This window comes from Patella vulgata, chromosome 2 (assembly GCF_932274485.2).
Source record: "Patella vulgata chromosome 2, xgPatVulg1.2, whole genome shotgun sequence".
NCBI classification, from domain to species: domain Eukaryota; kingdom Metazoa; phylum Mollusca; class Gastropoda; family Patellidae; genus Patella; species Patella vulgata.
In genome coordinates, this window is record NC_065880.2 from 9,660,441 (window position 1) to 9,676,399 (window position 15,959).

General features: G+C 37.4%; 2 protein-coding genes across 2 annotated transcripts; one reads left to right on the plus strand and one right to left on the minus strand.

The window, feature by feature from the left end:
* Positions 1-327: 327 nt before the first annotated feature.
* On the minus strand, positions 328-10,206 carry LOC126809754 (sphingosine kinase 2). The gene is made up of 6 exons (XM_050534510.2): positions 9,666-10,206; positions 7,859-8,008; positions 6,570-6,664; positions 6,176-6,291; positions 4,798-5,018; positions 328-2,774 (listed from the first exon to the last, which is right to left on the minus strand). The coding sequence occupies exons 1-6, from the start codon at positions 10,063-10,065 to the stop codon at positions 1,822-1,824; spliced, it is 1,935 nt and encodes a 644-aa protein (XP_050390467.1). The 5' UTR covers positions 10,066-10,206; the 3' UTR covers positions 328-1,821.
* A 304-nt stretch (positions 10,207-10,510) lies between these two features.
* Positions 10,511-14,126, plus strand: LOC126810641 (60S ribosomal protein L18; the record flags this gene model as incomplete). The annotated part of the gene is made up of 5 exons (XM_050535821.1): positions 10,511-10,594; positions 11,349-11,456; positions 12,154-12,252; positions 12,966-13,089; positions 13,942-14,126. Coding segments are annotated over 5 exons (561 nt in total), but the record flags the coding sequence as incomplete, so codon positions are not given.
* Positions 14,127-15,959: the final 1,833 nt, after the last annotated feature.

The following is a 15,959-nucleotide window of genomic DNA, read 5'->3' on the forward strand; positions in this document are numbered from 1 at the left end:
CTAGATTATACACCAACTGGGTGTGGGCCCAAGTCTAGGTTATACTCCTATTGGGTGTGCGCCAGAGATCTAGGTTATACTCCTATTGCGTGTGGGTCAGAGATCTAGATTATACACCAATTGGGTGTGGGCCCGAGATCTAGATTATACACCAATTGGGTGTGGGCCCGAGATCGAGGTTATACACCAATTATTAAAACAAAATTGTACCGAAATCCTGAAGAACTTTGAGGGTTTGTGTTGTCTAGTAGTTGATTTTTTAACTTGACATATTTTTTCTTATTGTTATTATTTACCATGTAGCCATTAGAAAAACAAACCCAAAAATATACAAGAAAAATTTATTGGTCATCTGAACTCCTCTGGTATTCTTATTATACATAATAATCTTGCTCTCTGCCTCACACGGAAGACTTTGATTCATTTTAGGCTAATATATTTATTCAAATTTCACTAACAAATATACATGTATCTATAGAAATAATTTAATATAAAAAAAAAACAAATCTCGAGATATTAATTTGGGACAATGGAATAGATCTAAAGACTATTAGTTGTCTTAAACACAAAGAAGATGCTCAAGCTCGATTGAAGGTTCCGGAATTGAGAGAGAGAGAGAGATGGGGTTTGACATCCACTCGACACAAACTAGGTCATTTCGGGACTAACATATGGTTTGATTTTATTTCAATAATTCGTTTGTGCATTAGGGTCTTTAGCAGTGGGAGGAAACTGGAGGACCCAGAGGAGCCTACTCCTTGTCACGTACACCCGGAGATTCGAAAACCACGCCAGTTGACTCAATGACAGGCCTTGTGATACAGTGCGCGTTTCAAAATGCATGAAAACGATAAGAGAATTATTGTAGAAACATAGCTCTGTTTAAAAATCCAAGTATGTGTTTTCCATAGACATTGTGTTTAAATTCAATAACTAAATGTGGTTTTAAAATTATATTTCTAGTCTTGTTGGCTCAGCTATTCCAGAGCTGACACGATTCAAAATAATAATATATTCAAGTTTAATTTATTTTATCATGGAAATCTATAGAAATAATTTTCAAATAAATTAAAAATCAGTAATCAAGACTAGCAATGCAATGACGCTGGCTAGCAGGCTCGGAATAAGAGAGCCCTGAGAGGGCCAAATGGGCTGCAGCCAAGGGCCCAAATATTAAAGGGGCACCGAAATTAATGATTTTATTATTTATATTGTATTATATGTTTGTGCCAAATAAATCTATCTTTCTATCATATTGACATATAAATTGTATTTGTGTTGTGTGACTAGAATATGCTCCCTTTTCACTGTTGATGCAAGGGCCCCTAGAAATAATTTGTACATGCCCGGTATGAGGTCACATCCCTTAATAAATGAATTATATTTCAGTTTGAAAGAAATCTCTTAACTTTGATTGTAAATAAATAAAATTTTAAGAATGGCACTTTACTATAATTTTTAAGCATGGCACTTCACTATAATCTTAAGCATGACATTTAACTATAATGTCAGCTGACCTTGATTTTCAGAATGGCAGCTCACTGTGATTTTAATAATTACAATTCATTGTGATCTCTAGAATGGCAGCTCACCACAATTTTAAGAATGGCAGCTCACCACAGTTTTAAGAATGGCAGCTCACCGCAATTTTAAGAATACCAATTAACTGTGATTTTAATTCACACAATTCATAACGATTTTAAGAATGACAGCTCACTTTGACTTTAAGAATGGCAGTCCACCTGGATTTTACGAATGGCAGCCTACTGTAATTTTAAATCATTTAGGTTTTTATGAATGTTGGACATATGTTAATATAAATTATTTCATAGCCATGAGCTGTGCTAAACCAGGTAATATCTGACCTTGAATAGGACAGGGGTCACATCTTTCTCCATCTATCATTATATTACCGCCGGGAGACAGTGGTTCCAGTCGAAACGCTAAACAACGAACTAGTTCAACGTGCGGAGAATCCACATGGTTACCCTCATTAAAGGTCATAAAGAGATTTAATAAGGCATTTCTAGAAATACCCTGCCGAATGAACATTAAATATATAAACCCGTCGTTTATGTGCGCGTTAGGTGCGGCCAGCATGTCTGATCCCAGATGAGTCTGATATAGGGCCCCAGCTAAAACAAACTCGTCTTCAATCACAACCCAACCTTCCGGTACCGGTTGATCAAGAGGCGACATTAGTGGTGTTGGAACGGGCATCCCTTCGCGTTTTGTGGCTACAATTACTTCCTGTTCAATTTGCATGTCTCCATTTTCAGCTGCAGCGGTCAAATACTCAGTTTCTTTTTTCACTGTACAGTCAGAGGTTATCACAGGTTCACCCAAAATTCCACCATTTTGTATTTCAACATGTCTGCCGTCTCCATTTATTTCAGTTTTGGCTTTGTTTCCGTTTTGCAAGTCCGAAATATTATCATTGATTACACTTTGATTGTTAAAGTTTACGTCTGATATTGACGGATTTTCAACATTTGCTGCAGAATTATTTACAGTTTGTGCTGTCAAATCTGTATCAACATTGAATCCATTTTCTAACGATTCTCCAATGTTTGAACTTTGACCCTCAGATGAACTCTGACCTTCAATTTCATCTTGGGAATTAACTGTTGATTTACTGCCACTGTGACTACGTAACGAGAATCTTCGTATCTTGGTCAAAAGTTTATTTGAATTATTTTTATTTTCAGGATTATTTTTGGGAATGTAATCAGTAACTGGCAGGAATGAAAGTCGAGCTTTATAGTTTCTTAAACCTGAAACAGGAAAAAGCAAAAACATTCATGTACATTTTCATAACTTATTTGATATAAATCAAAAGTAGCAGTGTTCTAGATAAACCACAAACCAATCTGTTTAAAAGACAGATCTATATTTCGTTTTGTTTTTTTATATTTCGATGGCCTACACTACATGAAGATCTGACCAGTTGTACTGGAAGTAACGTCATGGGTCATAAAAGCCTTTTTTGACCCTGACATCGTCAGACATTGTTTAATCAATCAGCGTTGACGTTTCTAGTGGTTGACCCACAGTTCCGTGCATACACGCCAAGAAGTTGCTGTAACAGATGGTTTAATTATTGGTTAATCCCTCACGCCATCCAGAATGTCTGTTATATAACAACTCTTCCAGATCCTAGTGTAGTACAGACAAATAAAACGAAATTTTGAACTATAAAAATTGAAACGAAATAGATTGACCACAAACTGACTAGTGACGTGTTGGAATTGTCATGTCAAAACTAAGGCTGTGCAAAAATATCGATATAATCGATAATCGGTAGAAGTTATTTAGCGATACGATAATCGATATTGAAATTCAAATATCAATTATCGGTATATTTACCTTCTGACGGCAAGTTACGGTCACTTTCACATGACTGAAATTGCCGTAGTCTGGCATTAGCAGACGAATGAATGAATACACAACGTCAACACAACTATTTCCCCCCTCTGCTTACAAACTGCCACATTTTAAATATATATTATTGTAAAAATACTAAACTTTAAGATTAAATACATTATTTTAATATTTTCGTTGTTTTTGTTGTTATTACTAGTTGAAACTAAAATAGATCACGCACTTTGTGAACAATGATAATCGCACGTGATATATAGTAAAATTAGAATTATCTCCCTTCTTTGTTCTTGGTTGATTTGTAGAGAAATCGTCTGCTTTCACGATAAAACTAATTGTATTATTAATGATCAACTCCGCTTTTATTACTAAATCATGTCAGATACAGCCCATACAAAACACGTTTTTGACTTCCAGGGAAAATATCTATATCTCTCGTAATTTCGTGGAAGAATTCTACTTTGGTTTTCATCTAAATTAACCAATCATAAAAATTCTACTTTGAAAGCCCGTAATTATTTTTTTATTGTCCAATCAATAGACGCCTTCTATTTTATTTTATTCTATTAGTAGTAACACTGTGTGATCGCCAGTCACTTGCAAAGAGAAACCATGTATTGTCTTTGTATTTATCGGAGATAAAAAAAGGTTCAAATGAATCAAGAACAGAACTTAGAATAATACTCAAGTTAGTCCTACATTTAGCAACTAATTATTTTACATTAATTGATTTTTTTACGTACATCGGCACAGTATTAGACTAGGATAATAACACTACTGTAACTCGATCAACACAAATAACAGGTCGGTAAAGTTCGGATTTTTCCGAAAAAAGATAATCGATTATTATCGATAATCGCTGACAAATTCTTGCCGATAATCGATATTGAAATTTCATATCGATTCCCAGCCTTACTCAAAACTGAAGTCTGTCAGATGTCACAACTCATTGTTAGGTTGGCAGGTAACGAAATATGCGCACAGAGAAGCAAAGCCGTCTGAGCAGTTGTCATTTGTAGTATATTTCTTCTTTAGTAACGGGAGCATTTACAAGACACTTTCATAAAGTTCATACCGATCGGATAATTTTTTTCGTTGGGTTTACAAAGTGAAACAAGGGTTGTAACTCTAGGCATATTTAATGGAATTTGCTGCAGTTCATTCGGCTCCAGAGAAAACCCACAATGTGACCCTACTCCTTCTCACATACAAGCTGAGGTTCAAAACCATGCCAGTTGACTCAATGACAGACCTTATGATACAGCGTGCACATGCTATGATTCGGCCATCCAACCACAGACCTTATGATTCAGCCCCCCCCCCCCTGTGCTCGCCAACGGGGGAAATGCCCTCCTCCACCCCTCTTAGAGGGGGTTATCTGGCAGCCTGTTTGTTCATAAATCTGAGGACAATATTTACCAATAATTCTTTTAATAGCACCTATAGTAAATCTAGCCTCTCCCATACTTCTATACTGTTCACTCTCAAAATCAATATCGGCTAGTAGACCCCAAGTTACAGATAGAAAGGAAAAATATTTCTTGGAGGGTGTCTGAACTAAAACCAGATCCATGGGTATAATTCGATGTTTTATCAAAATGAAAGTAGAATGAAGAACAAGGTCATGTAATACTGGTTCACTGAAAGTAAGAATAAAAAAATAATAATAAAATATAATTTTTATAATAATATTAGGTAGCAGAGAGAGAATTAAAAGGGTGATTTAACGTACACTCAACACAAACTAGGTCATTTTGGGACTAACATATGGTTAATTTTTGCTCTGTTTAATAGTCTTTAGATAAAGAGAGAGAGAAATGGGGTTTAACATCCACTTGAAACAAACTAAGTGATTTCCGGACTAACATATGGTACAATTTTATTTCCCTAACTTGCTTGCTTGTAGGGGTCTTAAGCTGTGGGAGAAAACCAGAGGACCTGTGAAAGTCCACGAGGTTCAGCGGCGACCTTAATGTCCTTGTCATGTAAAAGTGTGGGCTCAAAACAATGCAACTTGACTCATTCATAGACCTTACGATTTAAAACATTCATTCTCCCAATTTCCTAGAAGTTCGCATAACGTATTACCAGTAAACAAAATAAATTAAATATACTAGAACGGAGGCTCAGCGCGGGGGGGGGGGGGGGGTTGCTTTGTCCATCAAATGGGCACAAAACCAGACCCTACTTTTCTAGAGTAAAATTTTGCGTAGAATACGATGCCGAGTGGTAATCAGTCTGCCGTTGGGGAGTTTTTGAGATATTCGGGGTCAAAGGTCAAATGGGTTCATTTGCACTGAAAGTGAATGCACATAAATATACATAAATAAACATAAATTTTAAAAACACAGGCAAGTGGGAACCGGGCTTAGGAGAGAGAGAGAGAGAGAGAGAGAGAGAGAGAGAGAGAAATGGATTTAACCACCACTCGACACAAACTAGATCATTTCGCGGAAAAACACATGGTTCAATTTTATTTCAATAATTCGCTTGAGCATAGGGGACTTTAGCAGTGGGAGGAAACCGGGAGGACCAAAGAAAACCCATGAGGTTGGACAGGCGACCCTACTCCTTGTCACATACAACCGGAGAATCAAAACCATGCTAGTTGACCCAATGACAGACTGTGCGCATGTGCTAACCATTTGGACATCCTCCCCACCCCCCGCATGACATTCTAATCAAATCACCAGTCCCCATCCTGTTGGACCACCGTGGCCGAAAAAAATATACAGTTATCACCACACCTCCCTCCCCCTGTTGGACCACCACGGCCCCAGATATACAGTCAACTCACCCAGCTGCATAATTTATAGAACAACAGAGGGCATTTCCTGACCCTCCTGGAAGACAACCAACAGGTAATTTGATAGCAGATTTCCAATCTTCTCGAGACATTAACCCATTGATAACCTACAATAAAAATACATGCCACCATTTTCTTGAAATAAAACAATAAGAAAAGAAATGAAATCTAAAGTCCTACTTTCTTGGACCATCTGGACTCGTGAAGATTGTAATGCAGTGAGTTCTCAGGGGAATTTTTTTCTGTCACAAACAAAAACCTAAATGCTTTTGTTTGCCAGTCCCAACTGCAGTACTGACTATGGGAAACAAGACTAGAAAATCTTCCTGAGGAATCAACACTGTGAAAAAGGCCTGAATAAAACCCAAATGAGATCCCTACTCACCTCATAGAGAAGACCATCACCAGATAAAATAACAACACCATACCATTCATTTAAAACTAAATCTTTCATTAGTTCCTCACCATGACCACCATGATCTACAAAATATAACATTTACACATAAATATCTAGTTCATTAGTTTCTCACCATGACCACCGTGATCTATAAAATATAACATTTATACATAAATATCTAGTTCATTAGTTCTTCACCATGACCACCGTGATCTATAACAACACCATACCATTCATCTAAAACTAAATCTTTCATTAGTTCCTCACCATGACCACCATGATCTACAAAATATAACATTTACACATAAATATCTAGTTCATTAGTTCCTCACCATGACCACCGTGATCTATAAAATATAACATTTATACATAAATATCTAGTTCATTAGTTCTTCACCATGACCACCGTGATCTATAACAACACCATACCATTCATCTAAAACTAAATCTTTCATTAGTTCCTCACCATGACCACCATGATCTATAAAATATAACATTTATACATAAATATCTAGTTCATTAGTTCTTCACCATGACCTATAAAATATAACATTTATACATAAATATCTAGTTCATTAGTTCTTCACCATGACCTACAAAATATAACATTTATACATAAATATCTAGTTCATTAGTTCTTCACCATGACCTATAAAATATAACATTTATACATAAATATCTAGTTCATTAGTTCTTCACCATGACCTACAAAATATAACATTTATACATAAATATCTGGTTCATTAGTTCTTCACCATGACCTACAAAATATAACATTTATACATAAATATCTAGTTCATTAGTTCTTCACCATGACCTACAAAATATAACATTTATACATAAATATCTGGTTCATTAGTTTCTCACCATGATCTACAAAATATAATATTCAAAAACATATGTCATACACAGTTTGACAGTTTGGTTAAGGCAGTTATACCTTTGTGACTCACTGAGTACTGACTGAAAACTAGCTATCTAACCAGGTTTCAAGTTTGTTACCCGTTTTGGGGAGAAAGTTCCTCTGTATTTTTCAGTGTGGCTTTTCCTTGTTAGTAGTGCAGGATGGAGCATCTGGCATGGAATAGTGTCTCGTCATTTAGATCGGACAAAAATCAAGAGCACTAGAGTTGGAATTTCCCTCATTGTATATGTTATATATCACAATAATTCTAAAGTAAATTTGTAAAGTTTAAAAGTTAATTGTCATATGAGATTTTGTTTTAATGTGAATCGCTTTATCAAAAATAAATTATTACTATTATTATTATATTCACCTGTTATTATCATTTTATATGGTATATCAGCATCTGTTATCATTGGTAATATTTCTTGTTTAAATATAGAAACAGCTCGACCGGGACCACTCTTTGGATTCACCAATATCAGGAGCTTCTTTCTTAATGGTGGAACACATGATTCAAGATCTGGTGAGAAAAAAAATAAAACAGGAGTATTGTGTCTATTGACACTAGAAGATTTAAAATCATTCACTAGAATTCCTCAGAAAAAAATGTTTTAACAGATTAATTGGATGTCATTTATGTGTGGACAAGTCAAGCAATACGGTGTGGACAATAAGTCAACCAATACCGAGAGGATGACAACTATTATCGTGTGGACAAGTCAACCAATACCATGTGGACAAGTCAACCAATTCCATGTGGACAAGTCAACCATGTGGACAAGTCAACCATGTGGACAAGTCAACCAATACCGTGTGGACAAGTCAACCAATACAATGTTATTAGTTATTTATGCTCAATCTGCAATTTTCACTTGAGAAACATAGGTGCAATTCGTCATTTTCTGACAAATGAATCGGCAGCAATTTTAATCAGATCTTTGGTAATGTCACGATTAGATTACTGCAACAGCTTACTAACTGGTGTGTCATTGGAGCAGTTATCCAAATTACAAAAATTACAGAACAGAGCAGCCAGAATTGTGACCAGAACTAAACCGCGAGAACACATTACTCCAGTATTGAAATCGTTGCATTGGCTACAACTTCGTGAAAGGATTGATTATAAAATTCTGTCGCTCACCTACCAATCAGTCCACAAAACCTCTCCAGATTACATTCAAGATCTCACAGTACAATATGTGCCGAACAGAATGCTAAGATCTTCAAAGCAATCACGTTTATATAAACCTGACATCAATTTAAAAACATTGGTGCGCGATCGTTTGGTTATACATCAGCTGCTTTGTGGAATGAACTACCCGAAGATATCATAAGTTCCTCATCACTAGATATATTCAAATCAAGAATAAAAACTTACTTATTTAGACGCTATATATAACTCGTAGTGAGATAACTTTTTAATGCGCTTCGAGCATACTGAGGTGTGGTGTTACAGCGCTATATAAATATTATTATTATTATATTATATTATTATAATGTGGACAAGTCAACCAATACCATGTGAACAACCAATACTGAGTGGATGACAAGTCAACCAATACTGTGTGGACAAGTCAACCAATACCATGTGGATGACAACTATTATCATGTGGATGACTCATCCAATACTGCATGGACTACTCTGGAACTAATACCACGTGGCACGAGTCAATTTACCGATGAGTCAACCATGTGGATGACTTAACTAATACGGTATGTACGACTCATCTAATACTGTGTGGACAACTCAACCAATACTGTGTGGACAACACAACCAATACAGTGTGGACAACACAACCAATACCATGTGGATGGCTGAGGGGTCATGCAACCAATACCCTGTGGACGACTCAATCAATGCCATGTGGATGGACTATTCAACCAATACCTTTTGGACAACTCAACCAATGCCGTGTACACTCAACCAATGCCATGTGGGCAACATACACAACCAATATCATGTGGAGGACTCAACCAATGCCGTGTGGACGACTCAAACAATACCATGTGGGCAACATACTCAACCAATATATCATGTGGAGGACTTAACGAATGTGGACGACTAATTAACCATTACTGTGTAACGTATTTTGATATTTGTGGACGAGTTAGCCTGTGAACAAGTCTGCGTGTGGATGGATTTGCGTGCGGACGAGTTAACGTGCATTCTGTTATACCTGCAATGGTAACTGGAATTTCCCTGGCTAAACAATTAATTACATTCATCCATTTTTCTGCCAGTCTTGAATTTTCTTCAAAATCGTCACTGGTTTTAATCTGGAATGTAACTGTAACGCGGTGTCGTGTTCGTTTACCAGTGAAAACTTTTTTCCGAAACGGATAAGAAATGACAGTCAACCATGTGCCACAATTTTGTTCTCCAGAAGTTGGCCTTTCACATCGACTTCCAACACAATCGCTTATCTGAATAAAAGTCGTTTCTACGGAAGTTTCGGGGAACTGCACAGGGTGATAACCAATGCAATCTTTATTTACTGTCACTTTAAAAAGTCCGCCTTTCTTTGAAATTCGTACAAATTCACCGGATAATAATACTTCACTTTGACGGGTTGCCATTTTGACAGGTCCAGCGTCATGTGAGGTATAAAGTTTGTCACGTGACTTGGAAAACCAGTTCTTTTGTTTATTTTTTTGGTTTATTTTTTTTTTTTACCCTTTTCCCTTACTTCGAAAATAAAACATAATATTGCACTAACAATAATTGACAGATTTCCAGCTTGTATACATAAAACAAGACTTATATTTTACGTCTTCGTCCGAGAAATCGTTTCGATGTAAAGCGTGGTCAAAGGGAGGTAAGTCCATTTATACTTTCCAATATTTTACCCACAATCCCTCTATCCACTTCCTTTTCAAAATAAACCCAAAATGGTGAGCATGTTGATAAAGTACACCCAAATTAAATCCCATAACATCTTTCCCAAAATTAAAGAAAAATCAATTTTGAATAAATAATTTGAACGATAAATATTTATTGTGTGCATTTATTTTGTTTTAGGGTAAGGATATCTGCCATAAGTATGACCGAAAGGTCCACAGAACTGAACCCAGAAGCAATGATATCTATCTTCGTCTGTTGGTGAAAGTAAGTTGTCACGTTGACTGAATTCATAAATTTACATGTTCGTTTAAATAACAGGGTCAAGGTGTGTAAATCGTCCATTGGAAATATTCTAGGCTTATTCTCTAAATCGTTGAGCCTCAGAAATAAAAGAACTGTGTATTGGATCCGAATTATAATAAAATTGTCCAAAACTGAGTGGAGCATTGCATTCTGAATTATATTCAGAGGCAGGCACCAGAAAGGATTAGATAGTAATAGTAAGATCAGGAGAGTCGCACTTCACAAAAACTAAACAAAGTAGGACGCTAAACTCCCATTTGATAAACTAATCCGACAAGATAAATCTGCGAACAAGACATAAACGTGGACATTTTTTCAAACAATAAACAACAAATATGAAATTAAGTGGTTCTGATGGTTTTGAACTGGTAATTAGCCATACTTGAGTGCACAATTCTGATGTATCACAGAATGAAGTGATTTGAACGAAAAAAAAAAAAAGTTGCGGTATCATGAGACATGTGCGGGAATTCTGAAGTGCCTTGCCAGGAACAGTGTCTAGTTCCTCGGATTCTACAAAAAAATGAAGTCCAACCATTTACTACTGGTACGCATAGAGCATGGCTGTCTTTAATATAATCCCAGTTGCTGCTGGAATATTGGAATTTAAGTTTTGGAGTACTGATACCTGTGTACATGTAAGAATACCCTGGATCTCTACCCTTCAAGTCCCTTGTCTGTTGCCGATGGCTAATGTTATATATTTCTTTTCCAGCTTTACAGATTTCTGGCTCGAAGAACTAATGCAGGTTTTAACAAAGTTGTATTAAAACGTTTATTTATGAGTCGTATGCACAGACCACCAATTGCTCTCTCAAGATTGGTAAGTTTGATCTGTCATGAAAGTAAAACAATCCTGAATAATCTCTCGGAGAAAAAACAGGATGGATTACATATAAGAATATACGGTATAACAGTGGTCCACTGTCAGTGGATGAGAAAAGTGTAAATTCGTTATAATGGACTGAGGGGGAAAAGCAGCGACTCCATGCATCCGAGGCAAGGTGGTGTGGATATCGATTCATGTGTTGCCCAAGAAAGTTGGCATGCACTTAAAAGAACCCCTGATTGTTGACTTTCGACAAAGAGTAGCTGTAAATCATAAATGCGCATCTCCAGGCAAGATTTCTCCGACAGCACACTATATGGCTTATAGCCCTTTTCATTGACCCAATGGGTGCAGAAATGTACAATGTTAAGCCTCGTTTTATTAAAATTTAACCAGGCAGTTAAGATCCTTGTTAAGTAGCTTGTCGCAATCACTGCTCCTGCTCACATACTTTAACAATTCAGATATACCAGGGTATTCCAGGGATCAATACTTATTTTATAGCCCATTCTGGGGCCTATTTCACAAAATTTTAACTAAGATAAAATCCAAATTTTAGTAATTTAATTGGATAATATTAGATTGATTTTAGTGTTTAGCCAATCAAAATTGAAGTATAGATTTCGAGAAACCGGGCCCTGTTCCTTTCGATGTTTATAAAAATTGATAAGTAACATGATTATTATTTTAGGCCAAGTATGCTTCGAAACCAGGAAGAGAAGGTAAAATAGCTGTTGTCGTGGGAACAGTCACTGATGATGTTAGATTAATGGCCTGTCCTAAATTAACAGTAAGTTTGTTTTTCATTCAACATTATGGTAGCTAGTATGTATCAACCATTCATTTCTTAGATTAGTCGGGAGCCACGTTGGCTAAGTGAATAAGACGCTGGCTCACTAGCCTGGAGTTCACGGGTTTGATCCCAGTGTTGGCTGAGAAAGGTCATCGGGCATAGTTTCCCCCTTGTCAGTGGTGCAGGACAGAGGGCCTGGGAAGGACAGATGTCTAGTCGTTTGGATGGACAAAAAACTGAAGTCGTGTACACATTAGCGTGCACGTAAAAGATCCTTTGGCAGTATGAATTCGATAGGCTGTAGCTGTAGCGCCGCTTTCTGGGCAAAATTTCCCTCGTAGCACACTGCATGACATATTCCCGTATTCATTAGCCCAGTCGAAGCAGAACACCCGGAATATTCCATCCTGGTTTCTTTTTGTCCATGGTGTAGGACTTCACCCAGAAGGGATTTCAGTGTTTGAATGTAATTTGTATACAGTGTCTGCACAGCAAAGATCTCATGTCACTTGCAAAATTTCCATCAAAGCACAGTCAGCCTTATTGGTGTGAAAAAATTAAACAATCCACGAATGAAAGGTGTATACCAGCCTTATTAGCCCAGTTGGTGCAGAAAAGTAGGACATTAAATCCCAGTTCATTTCCTTGATGGTCTATGTTGAATTCTAATTTAAAGCGAATTATTATATTTTTGTTCTTTTATTCAATAGGTCTGTGCTCTTAGAATAACAGAAAGGGCACGTGCACGAATCCTGAAGGCTGGTGGTGAAATTATTACCTTTGATCAGTTGGCACTGAGATCACCGAAAGGTCAAAATACTGTCCTTATTCAAGGTAAGGAAGTATCTTAGTTCGTAGCGAGCTGAGGGGATGAGATATCTCACAGTGTATAGATTGATTAGGTTGATTCAAATTCACTTTTGCCTGTGAAAACGCAGCAAAATACATGTGTGCTGTATGAGCAAGTGTCACTTTTGATTCGAAAATTGTGCTACAGAGTAGGGTTGTCTGTCAAATACCATGGCTTTTCTTCTGGTTAATCTGTTTTTTCCATATTACAATTGATATTTTTCACAGACTTATGTTTTAAAGGGGAGTCGTGTGGCCGAATAGTTAGCGCATTTTCGTGTTGTATCATAAGGTCTTGTCATTGAGTCAACTGGCATGGTTTCGATTCCCTGGTTGTATGTGGCAAGGAGTAGGGTCGTCTCTCCAACCTCATGGCTTTTCTCCAGGTCCTCCAGTTTCCTCCCACTGTTAAAGACCCCTACGTATAAGCGAATTCTTGAAATAAAATTGAACCATGTGTTAGTCGCAAAATGACCTTGTTTATGTTGCGAGTGGATGTTGAACCCTCATTTCTCTGTGTCAGTTTTTGATAAGCAGCTACACAGATGTATCAGGAAGTACTGCCAATCCTGGTCATCTGTGGCTAAATCTATTTAAGGCCAGCTCAATTTTTGGCAAGGTCACCGAGATGTAAATATGGTTAGGGCAAGTGATTGTTGGCGAGATTGTAGGTTACGGTAAGCATTGTAGGTCCAGGGTTAGGGTTGGGATTAGCAACTAGCCCTGTTTACATCTTGTGACCCTAAGACGAAAAATTGAGCTGGCCTTATCATTTAGCACTATTCCGTCATCTGTATTCTATCCACCATCCATAACAATACTATTGATATTTTGCAGGAATTCGACAAGCTCGTGGAGCTAACAGACATTTTGGTCTTGCACCTGGTGTTCCTGGCAGCCACTCTAAACCATTAGTCAGAGCTAAGGGACGTAAATTTGAGAAAGCAAGAGGAAAGAGACATAGTCGTGGTTACAAGAACTAAGCTTCTGTTTATAATATCATTAAAATACAGACAGCTACATACTCGTGTTGCTTTATTTATTCACTCTCGGCATTAATTGTGTCATTCAGTCTTGTTCACTACAAATCGGCCTTTTGTGCCTGTCGGTTTGGAGTAAGACATTAATTGTTTCATTCAGTCTTGTTCACTACAAATCGGCCTTTTGTGCCTGTCGGTTTGGAGTAAGACGTTTGGTTCACTAATCTGGATGTCCCATTTTCGATCCCTTTGTTGGCCGAGAAAGAACATCAGGTTTTTCTGGCGTGGTTTCCCCCGTGTTGATGGTGCAGGAGAAGGGGCCTGGCAAGGGACAATGTAGTTGTTCAGATGGGGTTAAACATCAAGGCCCTGTGTATACATTGGCATGCACGAAAAAGATCCCTTGGCAGTTGGAATTCCATAAAAAGTAAGCGTTGTCTGGGCAAAATTTCTCTCATAGCACACTGTATGGCATAGGCTCGTCTTCATTAGCCCAGTCTCAGCAGGAATCTGTTTTACGAAATTTTGACTTAAGATAACATCCAAATTTTAGTAATTTGATTGGATAATATTAGATTGATTTTAGTGCTTAACCAATCAAAATTGAAGTATCTACTAAAGTTTGGATTTTATCTTAAGTTAAGATTTTGAGAAACAGGGCCCAGAGCAGTAGGATGTTAAGCCCCATTTCATTTTAATAAATATATATGCCAGTCACCCAAAACCAAGTCTTCGTTTCACTCATTTTTGCCAGTTCTTGACTGACAGTGGAATTGGCAGACTGGAGAAATAACCGGTCAGTCATTTTACAGGACAAAATTAGAATTTCAAATAATTGAACTTCAAAACAACGTAGTTGTTGGGTGTAAAATCACTTGAAAATTGAGATATAGAATTTAAATATATTTTGCTTATCCAAGGTCAGTGGCGGCGCCAAGGGGGGGCATTTGCCCCCCCATAAATCTGGTTTGCCCCCCCCCCCAATAATTTTAGAAAATAAAAAAAGTATTTGAGATACGTTTCGGTAATCAATACCTTCTACGGTGAATAAATCCCACATCCCCACTCAGTCATAAACTTGCATGTTGAAGAGCATTTCCGACAGTCTATTTTTCAAAATTTTCTTAGGGAGGTCCCCAATGGACTCGCTAGTTTGGCGCTCACAAGGGGAATTCGTTGAGGTTCGCAAGTCCGTTCGTTTGACATTTTGTTCTCTGGTCGGATAAACTAGTGATCAGGCGACGGACGGTATCTGGTCAGATCTATTTATCTCGACGATCTAACTGAATACTGACAGACAGCATTTCCAGCAGTCTATTTTTCTAAATTTTCTTGGGAGGTCCCCCATACCCTCTGTAAGGACTCCCTACTTTGACGATCAGTGCCTGAAATACTGCCAGGCTGCATTTCCAGCAACTTGTTTTTCAAAATTTTCTGGTGAGGCCCCCCTACCCGAGCAGGTAGGGCTCTCATATTTTCGTTACTAAATTAACTACCCCTACCCCTAGTTGAAGCTCGTGCCATTGCCCCCTGAACCTTGGACTTTGCCCCTCCAATCACACACGGCTGGCGCTGCCACTGTCCAAGGCAAACAAAAGGTCTTAATTTGAGCAACTGGCTAAATATTTGAAGGAAAAGCCTTGCCCCAACCCTAGAATTGTGTTCTATTATTACAAAGGAGATTGATAAAATGGGGTCGGTAGTTTATAGGGATGTGTGTGTACACATTTCAACAAGTTACTTGTAGAAATTACTCAGTCCACAAGTTGATGTATCTTTGCATCTTATATTGCTCAACAATTGTAAAACATAATGTAGCTCAAATTGTTTCAAATAACCCAAATATCTCACGTTGAGGGGAGATAACCAATACTA